At 44.2% G+C, this 19,071-nt stretch overlaps 1 protein-coding gene across 2 annotated transcripts in view; it reads right to left on the reverse strand.

Annotated features, from left to right (window-relative positions):
• The window catches only part of epha2b (eph receptor A2 b), a 34,266-nt gene that overhangs the window by 13,687 nt on the left and 1,508 nt on the right, over positions 1 to 19,071 (reverse strand). For both annotated transcript variants that reach the window (XM_079557558.1, XM_079557557.1), the window contains exon 3: positions 17,356 to 17,992. In XM_079557558.1, the coding sequence (XP_079413684.1) occupies positions 17,356 to 17,992 (637 nt within the window). The remainder of the gene's footprint in view (positions 1 to 17,355; positions 17,993 to 19,071) is intronic.

The following is a 19,071-nucleotide window of genomic DNA, read 5'->3' on the forward strand; positions in this document are numbered from 1 at the left end:
TTAGAGCTGCCATTAGCCGACCTTGCCTGGCCTGCCAGACACTCCTCCTTTCTGTTCAAAAGAAGAACCGTCTGGACAGCTCCTCGCAGCCTATCATTTCACGATTTTACCCACATCGGTCCAATCACGCACCGAGAGGCGGGACTTCATTCCCCGAAGAGGCGGAAGCCGTCACCACACTCTACCAAAACGTGGCGAGTGATACGATGTTTTCTTCTGCTCTTTCATCTGTTATAAATCATTAAAAAAAAATGTAATCCCTAAAACCGGAGCAAGAAGCAGCGTTCGAAGCGTTCCTTGTAAATAAGGACGTTTTTGGAAAGGCTTCCTGACGCTTGTTGCTGCGACGTATCTAGCGTTTCTCTGATTGGTTGATGCCGTCTGTCAATCACGCCCATGGGAAATCATTGAGATCATGCTTGCTCCCAGACTATATGTCTTTGAAATATCTATGAAAAAGCATGTAGTTTGGCAGGCCAGGCAATAGCCGACCCTTGTTGTTTACAATAAGTAGTTTTGTTTCGTTAATTGCCCAAGGTGAATGTAGCTTGAAATCTTCCAAATCTCTAGGGTCACACACACAGTGTTTGATGGAGAGCGAGGGCACTACAAGACTAAAATAAAGTTGAGGTCATTCTTTCCATTCAGGACCCACATGGAGACTTTTGAAACTCTATCACTTCACTGAGATGAAGCGGCTTCTCGGGCCCCAGCGCAGAATAAAGAGGTGCAGGTAGCGCGTCCAGCTGTGCGCAGAGCTTTGCTGAAATATGAACTTAATGCAGTGTGAAATCTGTGTGAGAGCCTGCCCGCAGAGTGAAAATGAGCCGGGCTCGTCTCAAATGGGGCCCTTCGCACTCTCACATGCGCTCCTCTGTGTTCAGTGTGCACACTCAGACATGTCCCGGGACCACTTCAGAGCGGGGATTATAGGGCCCGGCCTGTCACCTGTTCGTGTCTCTCTGCCAAGGCAATCTGCGCACAAGCAGCACACACGCTTCCTTCCTGCTACTTACAACTGGCATCGCCCTCGGCACTAAACAGCCAAACACCAGCGCAAGGCGAGAGATGTGTAAATGAGAGGCGACGATCTCGGCACAGGCGCAGGGAAAGTAACGCAAAGCAGTGGCAAGACAAACGGCAACAAGAATACGTTATGCAAGGTGTATTTCTAGGTCAGGGCTTAGCTATGTGGACGTTGAATTTGTCAATAAACAGTAAGTAAATAGACCACAACAAGAAACCAAGAAAGCCTGTGGTAGGAGTGCTTGAAATCAGTATAAACATCTCAATTTGAGCATAATAATCCAAATTTTAGTTGTTTTGGCTAGTTAAGAAGTTCTTGGGCATTTGTCCTAGATTATTTCACTTGTTCTGAGATGTTTCTGACTCGTTTCAATACATTTCGTCCTTATTTCAGGTAATTTTGTTTGCCAATGGGGTAAGAAAATTGGTCTTATCTCATTGGCAATTTTACTTTCTTATTTCAAGCGAGATTTATCCTAGAACTGGTCTGAAATGTCCTCAAACAAGCAAAGTAAACTTGGTCCGATCAGGAAAAGTGTCTAAATGAGTGAAAAACCGCTCAAAACAAGATACATTTCCTCAATTCAAGTCATTTAAGCCAATGCTTGATATTTACTTTTTGTAGTGTATAGTTTTAATAACACAAGCTCAGTCAAATAAAACAAAAGCATCAGAAAGAAATGTTTGTCGGTCGGGTAACTGGTTTCTCGTAATCTTAAAAAAAAAAAAAAAAAAAAAGTACGGGAATATGATAGTCACAGATGTACCGCTGACATCGGTAGTGCTTGTACATATCACTGTTTATGCGCGCGCTACATCCAAACTGATACGGACGGCTCGGGAGAAGCCATGTAACATAAAGTCAAAGACAAACAGAAGATTGGATGTCAGATTCCAAGCGGCACATGCAGTGAGAGTCAAGGACGAAGACCAGGCCGATCATGTTCGCGAGACTCAGACCGGCTCCCCACGGTTCTATGTGGCCGCACTCGGAGAGGCTGCACATCATCAGAGGGTTTGATCTATGTGCCGCTGCTCCACACTGGGAGGAGAGAAAGTCAAAAGAGGGTCCACCAAGGTATCACAATACTTCTATCAACTATAGTAATGCACGCACTCTGATGAAGCTGAGGGGTTTGAATGTTGTTTATTTAATCAAAATTTGAGATTAATCTGGTTACTTTTTGCTTGTACCATGAGCCAAAACACAGTAAACACAGCCTACTTTTGTAAATGAAAGTAAACCCCTCATTGGACTGGATTAGTAGTTAACTTTTAGACAAAATTCCAGATTCCTTCAATCATCTGCTGAGTTTATTTGACTGAGGTGTTTGCATAGAGAGCTTGCTTCACTCTGCCCACATCTGCTTTCTGCATTTGAGTTCCACTGGATCTTAACGCCGTGTTGATTGGTTCATTAATCCGTATCACTAAAAGGCCCAAAGCCGAGCATTGTTATAAACACTCATTTGTCACAATATCAGTCACACATCACAATAGTGAGCACACTTACACTTGCATTAACCCCAGCTCGTGAGCAGGCAGCCAGCTGTTAGCCCCACAGCCGCTGCTACTCATTAACAGTCCCGGGACTGTGCAGAGAGGTGGGACAGGAGCAGAACAGAGGTATACTGTATCCTGCTGAGGTCTGAAGAAAAGACGCCGGCTCCACTCTCCCATTGAGGAGGGACAACAGCTGCCTCCTCTAACCCTGACTCCTACGCCTTCTCCTGCCTGCTCCTGCCGCTCCTAATCCCTGAATTCTTTCCCTCCCTTCTCTCTTCCTCATCTCCCCAGAAAGGCGCCCAGCTCACCCATTAGCCTGGCCATTCATAGCTGACCAGCGTTCCTGCAGAATGCCACGCCATTCAAACTCTGACAGGAAAAACACACAGGCAGCAGCGCATGGGAATAGCCCGGTGCCACATGGCAGCAGAAGACAGGAGCACTAGGCTGCGGCGCGCTGGGCCTTCCACCAGAGCAGCCTCTATAATCAGAGAGCATTCCTGTGCACACCACCCATAAGGACACAGTCACCACAGTCACTTACAATGGAGACTAAACTACACCATTTCATACACTTAATACAGTGAGCTGAGGAAGGTACAGTTTGGGCTCTAGGTTATCAAGAGATTTTAATATGATTTATTTATAAAGTCCCGTCTTCTCTTTACACATAAATCAGAGGCCGCAGTCTGTTCAACTCACAGTGGTATCACCACGGCTCATCACAGGCGGGAAAATGATGGTCTCAAAATATGCCACACTAGCAACACATCCAAATGCAATGAAACAAGGATAGATGGATAGATGAGCACTGTGCCATGCAGGAGCTGAAAGCGGAAAACGGGAAGTGGGCACCCACTGTAGCTGCTTGTACCTTCCGATTATTTTCCAAATACTCTCTCGCTGAGCTACTCCTAATCCTATATCGTGCTTTTCAGAATACTGTACTTTGTAGATTTTATGCTTTTTGGAGGTATTTGGTAATAATCTCAACACATCTTGATCAATATCTTATACTTTGTTGGTCCAACCAGAAAATGCAATATTGGTCTAAACTGCTCAAACCAACATAACCCGTAGTTTCACCTCCTAATCCTCTAAGCGAGCCCACTGTATGCTTTGAGTTTCAGTGGTAGATCAGAGTCAAGCTGAGGGAGCGGTGACTCCAAGTGAACTTTAAAAGTGCAGTTCCTCGATGAAGGGCACTTCCAGGTACTACACAGAAGGGACAGTTTTAAATTTGGGACTGTGGCTGCACAACAGGAAACAGGAAGTGTTAAGTTGATGCAACACTTCCCTCCCAGCTCGGACAATCAAAGCACGGAAACCCAGTCTTGGCCCTGAGACAAGACGGCACTGAGACAGGAGCTAAAGCTCCACAATAGTGAACTGGGGCTCAAGTGTGGTGCATTCACTGGACTGACGCTGACAATTACCAAGGCTGCAAGTAATTATCTTTTTAACTTGGACATCGTGTGATTATTTTAACATTTCAGAGCAACATATATTTGCAATAAACTCGCTGCCCCTGATTTACTAACTGTCATGGCTCTGCAGCTTTGATTAGTCATTGATGGCAGCAGTCAAATATTCTGGATCTGCCACATAGGAGCAGTACATAAAAGCGTGCCGTTCAGTAAAGCGGGTGAGGCTGAGGAGTCCATGTGCCTTTGTGCTTGTGTGGACAGTGGGCCCGTCGGCCTCTGAAGACACCTCTCTGGTGCTCATAAATGCATGTCTCTCCTGAGCTCAAACAACTGACTAACTTTTTCCTTTCCTGTTTCTGTTCTGTTTGTCATTTGGGGCCCCATGCCTTGAGTGGCTCTGTGTTTGTTTATTGAGACTGAGTGCAAGGGCCTGAACGTTGAAGGGCACAGTGGCTCTGGAGTGGCCCCTGAGGGACCCTCAGGTTTGTCGGTGCAAGTTAAGATGGATGAGATGGCGACAGTGATGAATGTGTGCTGGGATAGATGGATGAAAGGGGAACACGGTGGTGCGACAGCTCACAGGGCCCTCAGCTCTACAGGGGTAAATGTGAGGGCCCCCGCAATGAAGTTCTGCACTGGGCTTTAAAAGAGAGAGAGGTCATGTCTGCCTCAGGCGAGTGCTGAGTTAAACTGTGCATGGCTTAAAGGGAGTCGGCGGCCAACTAAAACAAACACATGTTCTGAGGGAGCGGAGGGAACAGACCTCTCAGAGTGTGGTCAGTACAACACTATGTGGTTAACAAAAAGTTTATAAATAAATGACTTAAGTCAAACAAGCATTTGCAGATTTGTATGCACTGTCAGAATTCAATAACAACAGAATAAGCCTAGAACAGACTGGTCATCACAAAGCCCCTGCAATGGGAGAAACACTCAAGTTATCGAAGTTTCTGAGAATGAGCTACTGCAACAAAAACTCAATAAATGCATGAGCTAACAGAAACCTAATTTTGTTTGTTTCCTCACTTCCTGTTATGTTAAATTATGTCTCAGATGTAAATATTAGGACACTTAATGAAGAAATTATTAGTGGAAAACTGTTTTTATTTGCCCAGATACAAATAAATAGTCACTACTGACAAAGTCACTGCTGACAAACTAAAGACCAAAACCCAATGGAACTAAAGCATCTGATTTCAAACATGTGACAGAACTTACTAATGTAGACATGTCCTAAACATGTATTTGGTGACTCAAGCAAAAGCAAAGGCGTCTTTTTCTCAGTGTGTATGAGAGGGAAGCATCCCATCCCCCTCCCGAAGCCCTCACTTTATTTTCATTCCGGACTTTGACCAAGGCCATAATTGCAATATGTCATGTCATTTTGTTTGTATGCAGACTGACAACAAGCCATTAGCAGGTCGGTGGAGTGAGTTAGTGCAGGAACAATGGGGGTCTCTGATGGGGGAGGAGGGCCTGTAACCTGAGCCCAGCGGAGGTGAGGGTGTTGGGGGGGGTGAGGAGTGGGTGCAGGTTCTGGGGAAGTGTGGGACGTTAGGCAGGGGATTAGCAGAGCAATGGAGCAGCTGTAAGGGCATTACATCTGTTTTACAATTGCACGCAGGCTTTCATCTGGGGCTGTTAACAAACACAATAAATTCCACCATGGGCTTTCTCCTCTGGCCGGCTGTGTCCACTCTCAGTGCGAGGAGAGGGGGGCAGGTTGTGAAATGTGGGCCCAGGGTACATAAAACATGTCCAACAGGTTGTGAGGCAAAGCAGGCGCTCAGAGGAGCCCATCGCACTGACACTTGTGCTTTAGTGCTGTCTCGCTCCTAGGACCACTTTTCAAAAGCCTCCAAAAGAATGTGAGTGGCTTCTTGTCTGCCTTGTCTCAAATGCAGACATGAATTTTACAACATGACCACTGCTGAATTATTTATCTTCATCCATATTTTGATTGGACGGGGAACCACTATTTACACATGCAACCACACATATTTGAACAAAACCTCGACGTATAACACAATAAGAATAAGCTGTGGCTTGAAATAAGTCAGCTGCCAGTTTAATCTGTTAAAAAAACTGGTCTTAAATACGTGTTGAACTGTTTTGTGTGCAGGAGGCAATGTCTTTGAGGTTTTATTATCAGAATTGGGAAAGACAATAGAAGTGTTGTCATTAAATACATAAAGTGCAGTGTATGGTGCTGTTTTTGTATAATGTAGTAATAGCCTAATGTTGATGCCATAAAAATATAATACACATACTTTGTTTCGCTTTGTCATGATGCACCCAGAACTTTTGCTGAAACTGGATAATCTCGTCTTGTATGCGAAAAGTATTGCAAGGTTTTAGGTAAATCACATTCTATGGTCCTGTAGCGTTGAACTGAGACGGGGCAGATGTGGATTTGTCTTTTGTTTTTACATACTCACGTACTACAATCAGTTACTCAATTTTCTTCAGCAACTTTTGAGGAGATTGAGAAGTTTTATTACACTGTTACTGTCACCTGGGTAACATATTCGGTTAATTTTCCCAGTGTGAGCCAATCTATAAGTAACAAAAGCTTCATGTTCATATGTAGAGAAAGAATTATGTTTGATTGTTTTGTTTGGAAGTCTCGTACAAACTCTTAAAGAGTTATTTGTAATGTATTTTCACAGTGTATTTAGAGGGGAATGTCAGAACTTTCACATGGAACTAGAGGGGTGTTTTACAACGACTTTTCTATTCTTTCTTGAGTCATCTTGAAAATGACTACCTTTACTTCTACTTGAGTAAATATTTTGTCTGCTCTACCCAGTGTATACTAACCATCATCAACATATCATCACCTGGGTGGTTTTCACAGATACTTCGGAGTGTTCCATGGTGAATTTAGAAGACCATATGACATTAAATGAAAGTTTAATTGTTAAACTGGTGAAAGCACACCAAAGGATCAGTGGCAACATTACGACTAACCACCATCACTCGGGCAAAATGCCAAATATTAGGGAGTCCCCAACCAAAACAGCTTTAGGCAGCGTCTTTAGACTTTAGCCACCTTTCTGCAAAGCCAGTCCAGACGGGTTGGTGTAAAATACAACACTGCTGCACTTCCAGGCCCACAGGTCACACACGGGACCGTCTGCTTCCTGCTTTCATGCAAAAGGAAGGACAAAACTGAGGCCAAATGCACCAATAAACAGACTGTCACGCCGGCCGGGCAGCAAAATGAAAAGTGGCTGAGTGAGGTCCCACAATGGGTCAGTTTTTGAGCCGCGGGGTCGGCAGTCACCGGGGGATTAGGTGACCTCCGGTTTCCGCTGGGCCTGTTAGCGCTGCACAGAGAGAGGGGAAGGAAAGTGCTGATCTCACACAACAGACGTACAATACAACGCTCTCTGCACTCACACATTTAGGTTCAGGAATGTCACTCAGAGGAAATATGTGGCACTGTCCCCAACGCTGTGGATTCTTTATGACACTGCCCTGTTTAACGACATAATCCAATGTACTTTGCCCTGGTCTGATGACACCAGCCCCGTCTCGGTTTGCTGAATGAACGACGACACAACACTAGCGCCCGTAGTAATTAGACGCAAAGGGGCAGAGTCCAAAGTTGCTCCACTCAAGACTAATCACCCTGTTGAGAAAAGGCCAGAGGTCGGGGACAGTAAAGCAGGATATAACGTGTTTAACAAATAGAGCTTTCTCATGAAGTTTTATGTGTGGGCTGTTTTTAAAAGTGCTTTGACCCAAGTCTAAAATGGGAACTGGTGCATTCCCACTGACAACAGATGTGGACTGTCAGCAGTTTTAAACACGTCTCTGGGCCACTGGGAGGGAGCCTGGAATTGGCTGAAGCTTTGCTAATGTTTGCTAATCAGCCAAAGAACTGCCATCGTTTTAGGAGAGGTCTGGAATAAGGTCTATGGAGGCGCTAAAATGAATGCAAGTACGTTGTGGCAAATGCTGGGATCTTTAGAGTCCCCTTCCCTAATAAGTATTGCACAAGTGAGAAAACAATCTTTGAATTGAAATAAGCCTGATGAAACACTACAATAATGTTTTGCAAATTCAGAATACTCCAGCTTTCCCTTATTTTTTTTTAAATCGACATTTGCCAGAAGAACACCTCCATGTATGTTTTCCCAACAAAGATCAATGACCACGCTTCCGCCTTGCTGATCCAGTGAGCGCTCTGCCTCGTCTTGTCCATATCTTTTTAATTACTCGTACATTTTGGTTTGCTGCAATTGGAACACAATTATCAACTCTGATTCATGCATTTGTCAAATGGGTGCCAGACTTGCTGCCAATAACAAGATATGACTCTGAGCTGTTATCTTGACAAATGAAGCAACACAGCGCATTAAGCTATAAGGTGTTGGTTGGGCGTATATGTAACGCATGTATTTGATAGAAAACCAAACTGTGTGTTTCATTTTAAAGCAGGACTAAGACACTTTTCTACCTTAATAATCCTTTTCGTAATCCCTCTGAGGGTAACACAAGTTAAACGTGGTGCTGACTAGAAAATGTTTTAGAAGCTCTTACATGTGATCGACGATTTATTTTATGTTTAAAGCAAAGTAAATCATAGAACCTGAAGCCTGATATGTCCGGCACGGCTACGTTAAACTTTAAAACAAAATCCACACAATTTGTTTAGATCTTCAGACGTCGATTCTCATCAGTAACTTACTTGGTTTACAAGATTGAAGCTGTAGTTCCAACAAAATGGAACATCCAACCGCACAAGAGCGTTTTAGGCAGGATTTACTGAGAAAAACAAAATTTATTCAACACAATCACAGGAAAAAAACGCTGTCTAATACCATCATTGTTTTCACCGCCATTTCTGCGACGCTCTGAAATTACCCGGATGCAAAAAGAGCCCTACAGAGTTTGGGAAAATCCACATTTACCGTGGAGATCTGCCATGTTTACAGATGTTAGCATACATTTTCCATAGACAGACATTAAATACTCACTGTGTGCCCAAGTGTTTTAATGTGAACAATAACTCCAGTATTTTCACTTTTAAAATCTCCATTAGTTTATAATTGCTGCTAATCCCGATCACATGCACACACTAATGGGAAACATCTCCCTCGCTGCTCTCAGTTGTTCAACAAAATCACTTTTCTCGCATTTCTGAGGTTTATGACATGATACAGGTAAGTCCCTGTCTACAGCTTTCAGTTTGTGGAGGAACATTTTACAAAACGTTGTTATTTGGTTTATCACAATCAGAAGAAGCTAACAGGCTAACGGGCAAAGCTAACTGTGGGCTAGCGCCACTTTAGCAGTATTTACAGCCAAGTTCGAGCGGGGGAAAAAAATATCTACACTGTGTAATTGGGTTGTGGCACAATGTATAATATCCCTCTCTCCCTTTGTCATTTCACAGAGTAGTATTTACTCTCACGGACAACATGCCACAGCCAACAGCTGCAGTGGCAATTGTGGCCTCTAGGGGCAAAAGTTACATAGTTCTGCTTTAACAACAGCCTGATTTCCTTCTTAAAAAGTTATTGAAAAAGTCAAGGCAATTCCCCCTCATATTTCTTAATCGATCCATTGCTGGCGGAGAACTTCTGTGACTGCTGTTGATCCTTGCCATTACTCGTTTTGTTTTGCATTAACATACCGACAAACGCACACGGTTGATCTGATAAAGCGGATGAAAGAATTAGCCGCGTTCACACGTCGGTTAAAAGCATGAAGGCACATTCACTTCAAGAGAACAAGACTGACAACGTTCTTTGGCACATCAAAGTCTGCCCCATCCACCGGTGACACTTCCCCAACCCCAAAGATTTATGTTGATTCATATTCAAAGAGTCAGATGGCACGAGAAGTAACTGTTGCTTCATTTCCTGTCATCTCCCTCACAGTAATTGCGTGTGTTGTGTGCGACATGACGGTGCATGACTCCACTCAACCGGCAGCCGCCTCCGGCACCACATCAAACTCCAACTCGCGATGGAGAGGACATAAAGAAACAGCCCTGCTTCTAAATGAACATGATCCCCCACTCACTTTAAATGCTCTAATCTGCCAGGATCAAGCGCCACGGCAAGTCGCTGGAGCAGAAAATTTGAGAGCGCGGATTATCCCCTCAGAGTGAGATGATTCCATTATGTGAAATCCTCAACCAGTCAAGTAACAGATCTGTCTCTGTGCTCTGCTGCTGTCCAGATAAGAGCTTTATAAAGGGTCTGGCTCTTTAAGATGAACAAGATGGCTGCAGGTACAACCACACTATCGAGGTCAGCCTGTGGAACGCTCTTATCAGGAGCACGGGCCATGAATACAGAATTAGAGGTGGAGGAACTAAATTCACAGCTACTGCATTTCGCACCACAGTGACACAACAGCAACTGTATGACCCCGTTAGCTTTAACAAGGCACATACTGGCAAAAGTTTGAAATAATCTGTATTCATGACTGAGCACATATTTGGTGAAATTATCCAATCAACTGCTTAGTTCAGCTGTAATTTAATAATAATTGCGTCTCAAACATCACGTGGAACAATGAAGTGCTGGAAAGGTGCAACTAGTGGATTCATACTTACATATTAACCTCTTAAAGGAATAGGCTACCGTTTTTTCCCCATACTGAGATATGTTCTTACCTAAGCTTAGACGAGTTGATGCGTCTGGTCTTTGTGTTGTTAGAAGTTAGAAGCGACCAAGCTCTTTCATGTTTTTATGATGTTTCATATCTCAGTATGGAAAAACGGTGGCCTGTTCCTTTAACGCATGGTGAGAGTGTGGGACAACTTAGGCAAATAAACGAATAAAGAAATACAATTAAATTAACCTTCACCTTTTCTCCAGTTTGGCTTTACCCAAATCTTAAAGTTTCTCGACTGGAGCCTACAGCCTATAGGCCAGTGTCACGTATCATTCGAAAGCTAAGACCTGCATTTTTTTGACACTTTTTTGCTGGGTTTTTGTCACTTCATCACTTTTTGTTACTTTTTTGTCACTTTGTTTTTCAAGTAGCTTTCATAGTTGAGTAATGCCGACCTGGAGAAAATGAGCTCGGTACAGGTGAGGGTTAAGAGATTATAAGACAGTAATTACGGCAATTCATATGTTAATTACAGCTAATTTCCCAAAACAAATTTAAAAAAAACAGCAACACAGTCGGTTTTGCAAATGTAATTCATGACTAATAAACTAATGATTTAACAAAAGGCTGAACCTGAACTTGTTTATTTCGTTTTGCAATATTTCGCGCAGAACTGTTTGCCCCACGCTTGGCCTGTCCAGTATTTTCCCGAGAATGCTGCATTGTCCACTCTCGGCTTGTGTTTACCCTTCGGAGCAGTGGTATAAATAAGAAGTGAGCTGTACACAATAGTCTCAAGTGTCCCAGCGGGGCCATGCGAAAGGGCCCCATCGTTTTCATGAACTACTCTGAGCCAAAAATAACACAAGCTCCATCATTCAACACAACAAGAAACCAACTTCAGTCTGTTTGCTGAACTTGAGATGGCTCGTACCTCGTCTGTGTAAACTCTTATAAAGACGGTGGTTTCCAGATAAGAAACGATCGAATAAGTGTGTGACGGGACGCATCCATCTGTAGCTAAAAATTGACAGTAAAAGGAGAGAGAAGAGGAAAGACGTAGCACAAAGGAAAAAAAATGCAACCAGACCCAGTGGTTAGCTGGCTTTCGGAGCACAAACACACCCAAGTCAATTACTAGGCATACAGATCACTCACCACAGCACACAGGCCAAAGACTTCTGTTACGTCAGGAGAGGACAGGGACGAACAGACAGGAGAGAGAGGCGCTGACTGGAAACGCTCTGGCACTCCGGACAGAAGTCTTACTGGAATTTAGAGGTCCAACGCTTTGAGCCAGGTTAACAAACACAGACTTGGCTCACTCCTACTCTCCACTTTCAGATATTAGAAAGGCTTCAATCTTCCTACTGCAACCTCTTCACATGTTGACACTTTGCATCATTTTTAGAATGTTTGTAACTAAGAATCCAAGGCAACAGTGAAGAACTCGAGGGCAGGCGAAGAGGCTGCATGCATGGAATAGTTAACCCCCTGTGGTTACATCTGATCAATCATGAAATGCTCAGTTTGGGAGACAGCTGCTTAGTTGCTGTAGTCATTTTAGTGCTGACCATCATATTGTCAAATGCAGCAGGTGACTAGTTTTGTTCTATTACCTTTTGAATTTTGGCAACAAACCTGAACAATGTTGGTTAATATGTGTCGACTTTAACTTATATACTTTGTTTCTATTGAACACGTTTAGTTTGCCTCAGCAATGATCTTTTACATGACATAATTAGAGGAACAGCCTCGAGATAGGGTGAAGAGCTCAGTGTCACCCAGGAGGAACTTGGAGTAGAGCTGCTGCTCTTTCACGCCGAGAGGAGCCAGCTGAGGTGGCCCCTGGTCCCCTCCCTCTGGAGGTGTTCCGGGCATGTACTGTGGGGAGGGGGGCCTAGTGGTAGACTCAGGACACGCTGGAGAGAGCATATCTCTGAGCTGGCCTGGTGCCGCCTCGGGATCCCCCCAGAACAGCTGGAGGAAGTGTGCAGCGGGAAGTCTGGGCAGCATCTCTGCTCAGGCTGCTGCCTCCGCGACCCGACCCCAGATAAAACACAAATTGGATGGAATAATTAGGGCACTGTCTGGCAGATAAGGCAAAAAGGACTGAGAGACTGGACAAGTCAGGATTTTTAATTGGCCTGGAGCTCAGAACTGGCCCATAAGACAATGGGCTTTAAAATGAGGAGGACAGTTCTGTATTTCATCTATGATGCAACAAAACCCAGTAGAAGAAACAACAAAAGTGATATGGATTACTCAAAACAAAAGTGAACTGAAATACTACACCATGAGTGTTTTTGAAGACAGAACGGCGCAATAACATTATTAAAAGCTCATAAAAGCAAATTTATTGCCACTGTGTTCTTAGCCTCAGGCCTGTCTTTATTCCGTCAAAAAAGCATTAGACCAGTCCAAACCTAACTTCAGTCCCCAGCTCAATTTGGGCACTCAAAAGCCCTGCAGTGGAAACCATGGCGGGGCTTAGCTGGTGCACTATGGCGTATGGCGGGGCAGGACTGGACACAGCGCTGTCCCGGGTTGGACAAATGTGGCAATAGGACCAACCTCTTGTCAGTGTCAACACACTGAGTCACAAGGGCAAAGCCACAACGGCGCTGTCGCATTAAAAACTAACCACTTCTGTGCTAAAAAAGAAGTCTGGATTTTTCCCGAATATAAATGAGGAATGTTCATTTACTCATGAATGGGGATTAAATCACGCCATTGTGGTCGGAATCAGGGGCCGAGTGGAACAACGGAAACCGGCTTCCTATATTTACATACTAGGCCTATATAGGGTCCTTTTATTTTGGGGAAAGCAACATAACCTTGTATTAAGAACAATTTGTGGACACTTTATGATGTAACAAAGTTTAAGCTGTATTCAGGCTATTTACTTTTGGACATCTCAGACATACGTTTCACTTTTTATCACTTGACATAATGTGTGTATGAGGGTTTATTTCCTAGGTTCTCATTAGTATGTTTTACTAATGAAGGTGCAACATTGTAACATGGCTAAACATTTCGATGAACAATTTTGGGGACACTTTAAAAGGCACCTTTACATTTCTAACTTTAACAATAGGCACACACTGGATCCCGCCTCAACCGTAAACCTCTTCATGTGGAATGGTATGTTAATAAATACTCTCAGACTTATCTCTTATGTCGGCGTGATTTAGAGACGCTTACACAGCCGCTCCTATTCCTCGCTCCCCAAAAGTCCACACGCTACAGGAAGCAATGCGTTAAGCTTTGAAGACGGTTTGTCCAAAACAGGACCCTGTACTTAGCAGGAGCGGGGACGACCACATGTGTTCGTCACCCACCACCTACGCAAACCACAGAGCACACAATCTTCTATAATAAGACGCAATGGAGATGGGAGATTCTATACTGACACTACAGCTGCTGATGAAGGGCAGCTTTGACAAGACTTATACGATGGGCCACACAAAGTCAATCGTTATACGCCATTACAAATTATTGCTTAAACATATTACCTACAATAACTATTTTATTGTCTTATAATGGTAGGTTCTTTTAGGAACTTTCCACATTTTTAGGGGCTTTCTGAAAGATCCCAAACGTCACCAGGGACATCATTCCTCATCTCAAAGTAGCGCCCTTGCTCTCTCCTCCCTGACAGCCTTTTACATCCTACAAGTCTCGGAGGAGTGGAGGAGTTTCAGGGCAGACAGAATACATCAACATGGAAACTTTCAAGTGGAGTTTAAAACAGTGGAGGGGAGACAGAAAGGGAATGATTAACGGCCCGTCTCTGCGCTGCCGCCTGAGTTACTATCTGACCGCTCATTGTACCAAGTTGTAGGGTTCTCACTCTGTTTATTCGTTTTGATTCGAGGTCCCGACCTTCTCTCCCCCTCTGGGAATTCCACAGGTCTAGTGTAATGTCGGAAAGGCTCCTCCTTGGCAAACCGATCAGGAATGTACTCAGGAGGAGAAGGACGGGGGAGAGGTGGGCTGCGTTCGGGACACAGCTCCTCATTGTTCAGCTATACCTTTGCATTCCGCACCTCTCTCCTTTGGAATCACACCCCTCGGATAAACACTACCTGGCCGTTTGCTTTTGTGCTTCCTGTATCTCCACCTCCTCCTGTGTGTCGGCCCGCTGCGTAATCACCCTGCCCGACACTTTCCCACAGCTCGCCTTGCCTCGCTTACAATGTAGTGACAGAAAACTTCAGCGCTTTTATCCATTCGTCGCCACTGGGGAGGAAAAGGCGGCTAATTACAGGTGGGACTTAAGCGGGTTTACGACTATCATCAAGGTGTGTGTTCAAACGGCAAGTCAGGGAATTCACCGCAATTTTTTTTCAGGGTCAATGCGTGGTCATGTGCTTCCAAGGCTGAGGACCCAAAAGTGGGTCGAAGAACAATTTCCAGTGGGTCCGGAAAACATTTTTGAATATTTAGGTACTACTGTAGACTCTTACCCCCCGCCTTAACAGAGCCCATTTTCTCCAGTTCGGCTTTACCCAAATTAATCTATAAGCTTCTTGACTGGAGAGCAACAGTGTAATAACTCATTTGAAAGCTAAGGCCTGCAGAACTGACAGTAACACGTTTTTGTCGTGTTTTGTTCTCTCTTTATGTCACTTTTTATGTTGTTTTTGCAATGTTTTTGTCACATTTTTGCTACCTTGTCGCCTCTTGTTTGTCACTCTTTTGTCACTTTTTGTTGTTGTGTATTTGTCACTTTTTTGTTAGGTTTTTGTCAACTTTTCGGCACTCTTTTGCCACCTGCTTGTCTCGTTTTCATCCTTGTTTTGGTTGCTACACTTTTTTTTAAGAAGAAGAAAATGTGTTCCCGGTTCAGGTGAGGGGGTTAAGGAGGTTAAAATGACTGTTATTGAGTTGTTTTGAGCATCATTTCAGCTTTAAAGGCTTATGTAATAGTTACTGACTAATGAAATGTGGGGAAAATACAGTATTTTGCATTGTATATCGCATTTTCCTTTGGGTCACAGCTTGTCATACTAGGGTAACAATCCCAGTTGAGAATCTCTGCTCTCGACCACAAGTCAGTCGCACTACGTTTTTGTGTCAAACGAATTTAGATGGCTCCTTGAATGTTCCACAATGGCAAATCTGACAGGACAGCTACTAATTTCAATGAAAAATGGCTTGATTACTCTAAAGCTACTATGCAACACATGCTCTGAAAAGGAAAACCATTAGATTTGTATTGCTATGTAAGGCTACTAAAGAAGAGCTGCCCTGTATACGACATCTGACTTGTATAGGGTCATATTCCACACTTTCCCCCTTTAACTGCCTATCTGCAGTATGAATCTGAATTTGTGTGACAGGCTTTCAAGTTTGACTAATTTTGGAAAAATACACCATTACAAATGAGTCTTACACACCAGTTTAAGATGTCTCAACCAGTTATTTCAGGAAATTCATACTATCAAAATAAACAGCGTAAGAGTCATGCGATACTTAGTCAGAGCAGATCCCAACAGGCCTCTGCTTGCCAGCTTGTGCTCACTATCAAATCCTCTGCAGCAGCCACGACACAATACAGGCAAAAGCCCGGGCCGGGAGCAGCAGAGGGGAGCGATGAGCCCTGTCACGGGGGAACGAGGAGTCAGCAACGCCCCTCCCCTCTTCTCACCCACACACTCTTGAAGATGCAAATCCATCAGAGTACAGTAGCCTCCGAGTCTTTGATCACTCTTGGGCTCTTTGACAGCCAATCCCACAACAATGAAGGCCTCCTTTTCACCACAAACACTGGGATGCCGCACTACAAAGGACAGCGTTATAGTTCCCCTCCGCTGTAAACTCGTACCAAGCCGATAAGAGCTGATAATGAGGGCGCAGAGGAGCACCTGACGCAACAGGACTTACAAGAGGCGCGACATTCATTTAAACGCTTTTGGAATATGCGGTTTCCAAGTTAGTCATGGGTCGGGCCCAAAGAAAACAGGGTTTTATGAAAGGCATACATTATTGCTTCGAAATGGTTTTCAATAAAATAAATGGCCACTGACTTTGGCCAAGTGAGTGATTGCTAAAGGTGGGCTGTGAACAATGGTCTGTGTGTTGTGGAGAAGATTGCATCCACCTAAGGCCATGTCCAATGATTAAGCATTGACAGGAAGGAAGGGCAAGGTTCAAAATAACAAATCAACATGAATCCAATTCAATAACCGAAAAAGTTTCACCAATGTTGTTGAATATCGATATTAGGAATTTAAACTTAAACTTATGCTGGAAAAAATAAAAACTGTCAAAAATAACCATTTAAATAAAGTTGTCTGAATCTGAATTCACCTCACCACCTACATTAAGGTGAAATTAATATTAAAGGGTAAAAAAGGCACACCAGAGGGGACTCGCCTGCAATCACCTGTGGTCAATGGTCAACCTGGTCTGACAGCACAAGGGTGTAACTCACAAACAAATGCTCCCAGCCTGAACTAATTATTTCCAACACATCCATGAAGTCATACTTCAAAAGACAAGCACATTTCCGGAGTTTATAGGTACTGGTTCAAGGTCAGGGAAGATGCCAGGACATGTACAAGTATACCTGAGCATTCTTTCCATTTCAGAGAAGCGGTGTTAGCCACGGGCAGAATTCCACCAAACAATGATAATAACACCTATGATAGATATGTGCGCTCTCTCACAGGCTTGTTTAACAACCACAGCAATTAGCATAAAGGCAAATAGTGACTTATGCAAAATCGACGCTTTAAACAACTGCTGCTATTGGTTCATACCAGGTGGATCAAACAGCTGGAGGGAAAAAAGCATAACAACAAAATTCCCTTACCTGTGCACGCATTGCCGACATTTTCAAAGCCAGCTTTGCACTGGCACTGTCCAACGGGCACGACCCATTCCCCATCCGCGGTGCAGAAGATCCGAGGTTGCTCCTCACTTACAGCATTATCCACACATTCACCTATTACTTCTCTCATCCCTGCAGCCACGGTTTCCTTGAAAGATGCCAGACTTTGGACTGTGGCCGGGCATGTTTTGTAGTAAACTCGAACAGAGAGAAGAGCAACGCAGGCTCCGTTATCTTGAAAAGCCAAGTAGAAGCCTTTCCTCAACAGGCTCTCCACCACTTTTGTTTCAGTGTTAATGCGTAGCTCATTTTTTCCCGTGATCTCATCCGGTGCAATCGTGGCCACTTTCCTGAACTGTCCTTTTCGGAATTTGGTGCCGACATCGGCGTCTGCCTCAGAAATGAAGAGGTTGAAGGTTTCTTTGCAGGTCAGCGTTGCACCGTCAAACGAGTTGCAGTCCCTCACGATGAACTGGAGCTCCACAAAAACCCGTGAGGCTGCGGGCTGCCGCTGGATGAAGGTCGTCCGTAGCCAATTGTCCTGCTCGCGCTCACCCACGTTGCACACCGAGTATGTGTACAACTGCGACCCATTTAGAGTCCGCTGCACCACTTCCCACTGCAACAAGAAGCAACAGAAGGTTAACGGAGCAAATACAGACCCCTGGGGAACACCTAATCATCGTCTAAGCGTTCTGGTCTGAAAGTAAAACAGAGGGGGTACCAGGGGAGCCTAGCATGAGGGTCTAACCGCTGTAATGTGAAACTAGAACCAAAAACGTTCAGTCCACACATTACTAATTGCTCCCTGCAAATATTTTAACAAGCTTTGACTACAGCAACACATTCTGCAACACTGGGAACTCTACTTCATGACCTTTCAGCAATGCAACAATTCAGACCTCAAGGATGTGCGTGGGAAAGAATTTACAAATCACAAATAAAGATACAACCTTCTTTAATTTAGACTGGCAGCTTAGTGGAACAATGTTACAGCTCGCATGTTAAAGCCACCACAGGCACATTTAAGCTTGTTCTAAGGTATGGCTGGCTCTTAAAGAACAACTGGCCAGCACAAGGGTACGGGCTGCGGTCTGCTCTCTGCATGGAGCCACTGTGCTCTTAATTAAAGGAATGTGCACTGTTGGCCGAGTGTGTGCCTCTGCATATAAACCTGATGTGCAACAGCAGGGCCAGCTCAACTATTACCCAGCTGGTGAGGATTTTTATAAGTTTCAAGGTTGTGCTATATGATGCTAATAGCGAGACTATATTATACTGCCGTAATAAAGGAATTTGAAAAGTGAAACGAAATGTCAAACATGTGATGGAAGAACATGCACGCACTTGCCTTTTTGACTCACACAAAGAAAAGCCTATCAGCAGCAGATTTGCATGAGCTTATGTGGTCAATTACACTGAAAACTCACAACAGAGCTGCAGACACATGTGCCCGCCCCGTTAGCTGGCACTGAGGGGACCACAGCATTTGGGTGCAATAAAGGGTGGAATCCCTTCAGTCACTTTCATGTGCGTTACGGAAAAAGGTAGGCCACATCTATAGCCCCTCCCATTCCAAAGAGGTACCACATGCTGCAAACTTTAAAAGTTAATTGCTCTCTAACATACAATTCTGAAGAAACCACAAGAAGCCACAAGTATTCCCAGCTCGGAGCTTGCAGAGAGTCTTCCTGCAGC

Source organism: Gobius niger (genome assembly GCF_951799975.1).
Source record: "Gobius niger genome assembly, chromosome: 6".
In the NCBI taxonomy this organism is placed as follows: Eukaryota; Metazoa; Chordata; class Actinopteri; order Gobiiformes; family Gobiidae; genus Gobius; species Gobius niger.